Source organism: Akebia trifoliata, chromosome 7 (assembly GCF_017979445.1).
Source record: "Akebia trifoliata isolate Shusen 1 chromosome 7, ASM1797944v1, whole genome shotgun sequence".
Lineage (NCBI taxonomy): Eukaryota > Viridiplantae > Streptophyta > Magnoliopsida > Ranunculales > Lardizabalaceae > Akebia > Akebia trifoliata.
Window position 1 is genome coordinate 21,936,957 of NC_141381.1, and position 8,209 is coordinate 21,945,165.

Consider the following 8,209-nt stretch of genomic DNA (forward strand, 5'->3'; position numbering starts at 1 on the left):
CTGAGTCAAAGAAGGGAACTAGTGTCACGTATTCCACTCTCTACGAACCTTCGCCAACAAGGTAGACTGACTATCTACGAACCTTCCTTTGTCTTACTTCACACGCAAGAATAGGTCATCGACATGACTCAAAACATCACGTGGTGCAAATTAATCTACAAATTTGTCTACACGTGGCACAATTTTGGACATTTTGTAGTAGTTGAGAGTTGAGACAGAGAGATAAGGCAGGTCGGTTGGTAGTAATTTTCAAAAATGTCAACTAACTGGACTTATTTAAATATTAGCTGTAAATGTTGTTCCACGTGTTAATTTTCTAATTTAATTAGGTATTTTTTATGTTACATCTTGCAAAATGGTGGCAGCTCCATATAGAAATGGGTTTGTTAGGGTACCGACAATAGGTTGGGAATTTCATTATAGAGCAACTGGTAACGACCAACGACAACACCCGTCACGGAGGGCAAAGTACCTAATTGGTCAATCAAGTTTGACAAGTTAAATATGGACCATACGATGATGACTCCACATGTACGATGCATTTAATGATAAGGGGGCCCACCTATCTAATACAAATGTTCACACAGCCATACTTATTCATCAAATACTTCACAATTCACATTACATGCTTTGAGCAAAAAATATCTTTTGCAGTAGACAATCCATTGGATTACACATGACATCTTTAAGGAGGTTTTTCAAATTTTTGACAAAAATGTAAAGAGGTAAAATAAATTTAAAATATCACGTGTTTTGTAACGAGGGGGGTTTCTTCAAATTTTAAAACACGTTGCCCAATTCAAAGTTGGACTCTACTTTGAGGGTAGTAAACATTAGATCACAAACGTCTAACACATTCTAAAATTGAGAATTCACCCATGTTGCAAAGTACTCTATGAACACAACATTAGGATTTGAGGAAAAATGCTGATTTTTTAAAGATTAATTTTGATCTTTACGTTGTGTTTGAATTGAAAGAAATGGGGAGAAAATAAATGAGTTTCTATCAATTTCTCTTATTTGGATTGTTAAATGAGGAGAAAAGAGAAAATAAAAAGAATTGGGAAAAAGAGGAGAGAAAAAAAAAAGAAAACAAGATGAATTTTATTTTTCTCCAAAAGTGGATAGAGGAGAGAAATGAAGAGACTTTTTTTTTAAAATTTATAATTCCAACTCTACCCCTAGATCTCTTTTAAGATATTTTAAATTTTCAAAATTGTCATAAATTCTCCCCTGTCAATCCAAACATGATAAAAAGAAATTAATAATATTTTTTCTTCTCTTTTCTTCACTACTCTCAATTCAAAGATAATCAAAAAGACTATGTTTGGATTGAGAAAAGTGGAGAAAAGAGAAACTCAATTTCTCTCCACCATGTTTGGATTGACAAGAGAGAATTTGGGATAATTTTAAAATTTTAAAATATCTTAAAAATGATCTAGTGGCAGAATTGGAATTATAAAATATTTTAAGAGGATTTATTTCAATTTCTCTCTTCTCTCCACTTTTGAAGAGAAAGAAAATTCACATTTTTTCTCATATTTTCTTCCCACTTAACAATCCAAACAAAAGAAATGGAGAGAAACTCATTTATTTTCTCTTTTATCCTATCAATTCTTCTCAATCAAAATATAACATTAGGGATTGATAGAAAATATTTTTTGAAAGATTCATACTCCTTGAAAATCCTAAATTTCCAATTGTCATGTTGAAGGAGAGCCTCAACTTATGGGTTTGAGGCTAGTATATGGTGGGTGATTTATTAAATAAATAACTAGGTTGAAGCTCTCTACCAATTAAGTGATTGAAATACTTGGAATTTTTAAGAAAAACATCTCTAAATAAAACTTGTATTAATTCTTCTAGGTCAATAGTGATCTCCAAAAAATCTTTGTTTTTCTTCTTATTTCAATTGTATATTTAATTAAAAATTAAAAGTCTCAAAACAAATTTATTGTATATTCAATTAATTCATCAAATTAAATAGATAGTCAAACAAACAAACAAAACAAAAAAAAAAAAAAAAATGAAAATCCCATAAACTTCAATTAAATGAAAAACAAGAGGAAAGGCAAACGAACGCAATAATAAAAATAAATAAAATAGAGAAAGCCTCTTAGAGCATATACGAAATTACAAATGTGAACACATAAATCAGTATCGAACGGTCAAGAGTCATCATTTCAGTATACTTTCTTCTAATCTTAATAAATATATAGGCACCAGTAATGGCCGACAAAGCGTACTTTCTATATTTATGATTTTGGGCTCCGAGTTACTCCAGAGGCTTCTTAATCTCCACCACACATTTCGGACCCACCTGCATAGGGCGACGAGCAAGTCAATCTGCAAACATGTGAAACCCGTGTTAATTATCTCTATTATTTTATTAGAAAGGAAATATACACCGATTCAAAGAAATTAGAAAAAAAAAACATGTGTTTGAAATCTTTTTAGTAGTCAACTATCCTTATTTTATTAGAAAGAAAATATACACCGATTCAAAGAGAATAGAAACAAAAACATGTGTTTGAAATCTTTTTACCAGTCAACAACTCCATTTATCATCCAAATAGAGTGATAGACTTGGCAATAGTAAAAAACAAATAAAATATATTTGACCACAACACGTTTTTCTTATAAAGAAAAATAATAATTGTAGTTTAAATAAACTATTTAGGCAGGATTTTTTTTCTTTGATAAGAATGTATCGGACCAAGATGGGGGTGGGGTTAAGAGTTCCCCAATGGATTATCCCCAACAAATCACACAAATTTGTGATTTCTGTAATTTTTTATTTATTTTATTTATTTATTAAGGTGTCCTAATCTCTTCAAGCCGACTAAGCCTTGGGCCTAAACCCTTCGAGAGCCTTAGATCTGTACGTCTCAGGATACACAACTGCACTTCTCTATAATAAATAAATAAAAAGTGCACCCCAATACATACAGATCGTGGTGCCTAAACATGTCATGTTAGGAGAATCAATTGAGTGTGCCAGCATCATGACTCTTTTTTCTGTTTGTTCATTCACATAAGCATGTTGGCCAAACAACTATAAGATGGGCCAAAGCTTTGGCATATAGCATTAAATCAATTGGTAAATTGAAGGTTTAAGATTTTATTGAATGAATGTATCAGAATATATTCTCACAGAACCGGGTTTATCATGTTTTAGGAAAGGCACATGTTTACTAGTGGAAATATCTGCTTACATGGATTAACTAAATTAGATATTTTCAAAACCCACGTAATCATCAAATTGATCAATAGATCTTGTAATAGCATGTGCACACACATATAAGACTATTATGGATAGCAAATCGGTAGCTTTGGAAATCTTATTAGATCAACCCAAAATAATAAATCTTTATGGTGAATAGAACCTTTGGTTATGATCATAATTTCATAATAGGTTTCGGAATCATACTTGACATAGAACTCAACAATAAAGCTCGTATAAGCAGGATCCGATCCAATTACTAGAAATCAATCATCACACTTCTTTCAATGGTTAAGAGAACACCAAATAACCAAGACAACACCTCTATCCTCTAAAGTTCATGGTCTAGATTAAAATAAGAAATAAAATAAAATAAAAACATTTTGACCTAATCAAATGTTTTGAAATTGGAACAATTAAGAAACCCCAAATTTAAATGAAGTGATTTTCTGTCTTGACCATGAGATATTCTCTAAATTGCAAAGAAAGTGTTACATATGCCACAAAGGAGTAATTTCTTTTGTGAGAGGAGTCGCATAATACCATAGAGTCATACTCAAGTGACCTAAACGGGAGGACATATGGGGGGACTTGACATGGTGGTGTGCACATATCCATAGATGCCTTTTACTTGTATCTTGGAGAAAACGCATGTAATGACATGCACTCGCCACTACGTCAAGATGTCCCCTATGTGTTCCCCATTGAGATCAACCGAGCATTAATCAATATTATAACATGACATTGGCCAATCATGGTTCGATCTTTGAAGACTATGACCCTTCAACTTTTTATTTTTATTTTTTTTAAGAAATTTATCCAAAGAGATCAAGAGGAACATTTAAAGCATTTGGTACATTTTGTTCAAATTTTATTTCCTTTTAAGAAACACGTGACTTGAACATTGTTTGTTTATTCTTTATCGTGGGAAAATTAGGTGGGATCGGTTGGTGAAAATTATAAAAAGTAGAAAACGAAACAATTTTGAGAAATTAAAATTTGGAGAGTTTCTACTGGCACACTAACTTTTACTTACAACACACCAATCCTTATAAAATTAAACGGAAAATGCTGGGATGACACAAACGGAGACCAAGGGTGACAAAAAAAATGATGTGGTGGCACGCACATAACCGTAGATGCTTCTTACTAGTATCTCACAGAAAAGTATCTACGGTAAGTTTTTGTCACCATGGTGTCTCCCTATGGTTTGGTGTTTTTATAAGTAAATATCGGTGTGTTAATAGAAGCTCCCAAACGAAAGCAACATGTGTCTTGAGAACAAGTGTTTGTATCTAACGTGCGCCAGGTAAAGAACGAACCCAAGTACCTCTCCTTGCGCTTTTCGAGAAACCTCTGCAGCGATTTCTTTCGAGCAATCGGCAGGTCTGCATTAAATGTCATTTTCTATTTAGAGAAATTTTTAAACGAGACGCGGTTTACTAACGCCGTTAATTTCTTTCCATTTACAGAAACTAAAAATAACGACAAAAGCACTAACCTCCGTTAAGTTTCTCAAGAAGCTTCTGTTGATCGCTTGAAGGTGAAGAAACTGCGAATTTCGGATCAACTGATTCAATAGTTTTCAGGTTTCCTTCTTCCGCAAGTTTCATAATAATCTCAGCCTACAATTTTTAGAAAGAAAATAAATAAATAAAATATTCCAAAAATCCAAAAAAATAAATTAAATTAGAGAGAGCGAATAAATTAAATTAGAGAGAGCGAACTGCGAACCTTATCGCGGGGAACATCGAAGACGGAAACCATTCCGTTATAGAAAATCGTTAATGGAGCGGTTGGAGTTCCTGGAGAACTCTCTGGAGCAGCTCTGAAACAATTTTACAGGAAATAAAGAAAATCAATAATTTAAAAACAAGGCTAACAAGATCTATTAATTTTATCCCTTAAAATTTGAAAAAATAATAATAATATAAATAGAGAATTTTAAGCCTTTACTTGAAAGATTAGAGTACCTGACAATAGGATTGAAGACAGGTAGAGGAGAAAGGAATCCTTGATTCGCTTTTGGAGTTGAAGGCACCGAAAACACATGATTCTCCGAAGCTAATAGAACTCCATTTGGAGTCGAAGCTCCAGATCCAATTACAGTCTTCAAAACCTGTGGATTGATCTTCGAAATAGCGGTTTGAATTCCTGTAACAAAACCAAGGATTAAAACAAACCAAAAACACGAAAAATAACGAGAAAAAAAAAAAAAAAAAAAACAGATCAAGACCTCGAAAGGTTCTTCGCTGCTCGAGGAGCTTTTGAAACTGAGATTTGGAAGTATTTTCTTTCTCCATTCCGAAGAAATCAAGCTCTACAGTTGCTCCAGACATTTTTTTTCTTCTCTTCAATTTCTTGATTTTACTTTGAATTTATTTGAAGAGAGTTCACGAGATTTGTGAGTTTTACATGAAGGAAGCTATGAATGAGAGGGATTTAAATAAGGGGACACGAGAAACAGGAGAGTCAGTTGTGAAGGAAGAAAGAAGAGAAAGTTGGAGAGAACCAAGACCAAATTAAAACAGCACGTCTTCCACGGGTTTCAAAATTAAAAGTTAAAGACAGAAAGAAAAAACACAGCTTGACAGAGGTACAATTACTATATTAACCCTGCTCATGACTCTAATGACTTGCTTTATCTTGTGGGATATTGTGATAAGACTGAAATACCCTTTACTCGATTATCCCCAAACTTTTAGGTCGTGAGACTGAGATGTAAAGATAAAAGGCCCATTCTATATGACTGTTAGGTTCCACTTTTTAAACACCCAACCATGATTAAAAAAATATTCTAATTAGTTGGACCGTGGTTGGGGTTTGGTTTAATTTGAATGGAGAATTTAAGCATATTTCTTTGCTATATTATTAGAGAGGGGGAGTAGAGGTGTTCGATCCCAAAATTTGAGTTGTCAACTATGCCCCCACTTTTATAATTAAATTTAATATAATCATGATCATTTTGATAAAAATTTAAAAAAATTACAACTATGACTTATAATCACCTGATTTATTTTTTAAAATTACAAAAATATCTTTTTTTTTTTTCTTATGTAATCTTCATAAATTTTAATATATTAAATTAAAATAAACCCTTTTGACATATGTGCGTTTGCACTTTGCACACACCACCTTCTAGTTTCTATTAAATTATCTTTACTCATTTTCATAAAAATAATATTCTTACAAACAATTGCTCACAGAATTAATTTTATTACAAAATTGATCAAATTTGGTCAGATCGTTATTTGATTCGATTTTCAAAACATCGTTGCCTAAACACTACAACTACCAAGGTACAATATCGGTTTTGAGGAAGAAAATCAAGAATTATCTCTGTTAAGAAGAATTTATAATGTCTTAATAATAAAACGGTAACAATTTTGAAAAGAGTCGTGATCGAGAATGGTGTCTTGTTCTTATAGCAACATAAGTTGTCTATGTGACACATTTTGGGCTGCATGTCATTATTATTATTTATTTATAGAAAACATCTTATTTAAGAGTCCAATGTGTTTTAAACTCCTGCCAAAATGTGTCACATAGACACTATTCAAGATACTATTCATATTCTATAGAAATGGGACACAGCTCTAGATTGTGTTTCTTTTTAAAATACAAGAAAAATCACTTTTCAAAGACGTGACTTTAGAAATATGAATAGAATTCAATTTGGTTGATCATATAGTTTTTTGATCAAGACCCAAGAAGTTCATGACATGAATCTTGATGCCTGCACATGTTTAAGAATCGTTCACAATAATAATCTAAAATTTCCACACATAATTACAACATAAGTATAACCCAAGATCCTAAGCTCAATTTCACAAAAAGTTCATCGAAGAACCATATGAAGAAAGTACTCCACACAAATTTTTCGTTCATGATGACTTAATAAGTCTTAATAGAAAGGAAAGGGATCAATTTGATTACCAAATTAGCATCCTAAAAACCTTGTTTGGAGATCGCTAGAAAGTACAATTGATCAACAAAGCCTATAACGAATGCAAACTAAGGATAAATAGCACAGAGGAAGTCATAAGAATTTATTGATAATCAAATCAATAGTCATTATTAGCTTTCTTGCATATACATCCTTTCTTCGTTTATTCTAATGGATTAGGAGCTAGAACGGTGTCCAGTTCGATTCTACGTGACAGGTTTTAGTTGGACTTTAAAACATATCGGACTCCATTTCCTACGAAGTACATAGCCTAATGTGTTTAGTCTTTAACCAAAAAATGCCATGTAGATGCCGTTTGTTGTTATAGGAATAGGGCACTATTCTAGATCGTGACTCTATTCCAATAATCTATTTCTTATGTTTTTTTTTTTTTTTGTTTTTTAATATCAGTAAGTTGGGGTTGTTAGATCTTGACGAATATAATTACATGATAGATCATCTAGTACAATGTTCACAAATTCTCGAGGAATCGAATGTTTGAGTGAAATTACTATGTAACCCCAAGTTGTAAATATTGACTATATTGGAGTAGATCTTGATGGTTCATGATAAGTATCACCACGTTTGTGGAAACTAAAACTTTCTAACATAGCATGTTAAAGAGAATTTGGGAATAGCTATATTATGAAATAAAATAAAGAAAAAATGTTTGATATAACTTTGACGTGTGTAAGAGAAACCTATACTTAGTGCCAATGAAATATTAGTGTTTTGGTCCAAGTATAAGATTTAAAAAGATCCTACGAAGATATAAAATGCCATGGATACAATTAGTAAGAAAAACATATTGGCAAAATTATGCAACTAATCATGTATATACCATTATCTCGAGAATCATATTAAGCAAGGAAGGATTAAAATTCGGGTAAAGTAATTTGGTAAGAGTAGGGGAAAGTGATACCTCAAGTCGAGATACTATATGATAAAGAACAAAGACTACTCATTGGTGGAATAAAAAGAACCCGTTCGTATGGTTTAGACAAGATAAGAACCAAAGATGCATGATAACGGACACCATG

The 8,209-nt window shown here is 32.2% G+C and overlaps 1 protein-coding gene across 2 annotated transcripts; it reads right to left on the reverse strand.

Annotated features, from left to right (window-relative positions):
* Window positions 1-2,070: 2,070 nt before the first annotated feature.
* On the reverse strand, window positions 2,071-5,764 carry JAZ10 (jasmonate-zim-domain protein 10). Of its 2 annotated transcripts, none has more exons than XM_086447590.1 (6): window positions 5,460-5,764; window positions 5,197-5,377; window positions 4,958-5,051; window positions 4,725-4,848; window positions 4,546-4,611; window positions 2,071-2,346 (listed from the first exon to the last, which is right to left on the reverse strand). In XM_086447590.1, exons 1-6 carry the CDS (start codon window positions 5,560-5,562, stop codon window positions 2,342-2,344), a joined length of 573 nt encoding a protein of 190 aa, XP_086303716.1. In that variant the 5' UTR covers window positions 5,563-5,764; the 3' UTR covers window positions 2,071-2,341. The 2 variants fall into 2 exon arrangements, with proteins under 2 accessions (XP_086303716.1, XP_086303715.1); XM_086447589.1 differs by having other exon boundaries at window positions 4,554-4,611; window positions 5,460-5,763.
* Between the last annotated feature and the right edge of the window lie 2,445 nt (window positions 5,765-8,209).

Excerpts from the sequence above, each read along its gene's own strand:
- JAZ10 (XM_086447589.1), bottom strand. The coding sequence starts at position 5,562 with ATGTCTGGAGCAACTGTAGAGCTTGATTTCTTCGGAATGGAGAAAGAA. Across the intron at positions 5,378-5,459 it reads GCAGCGAAGAACCTTTCGAG|GAATTCAAACCGCTATTTCG; the intron begins GTCTTGATCTGT and ends GTTTTGTTACAG. Across the intron at positions 5,052-5,196 it reads GTCTTCAATCCTATTGTCAG|AGCTGCTCCAGAGAGTTCTC; the intron begins GTACTCTAATCT and ends AAATTGTTTCAG.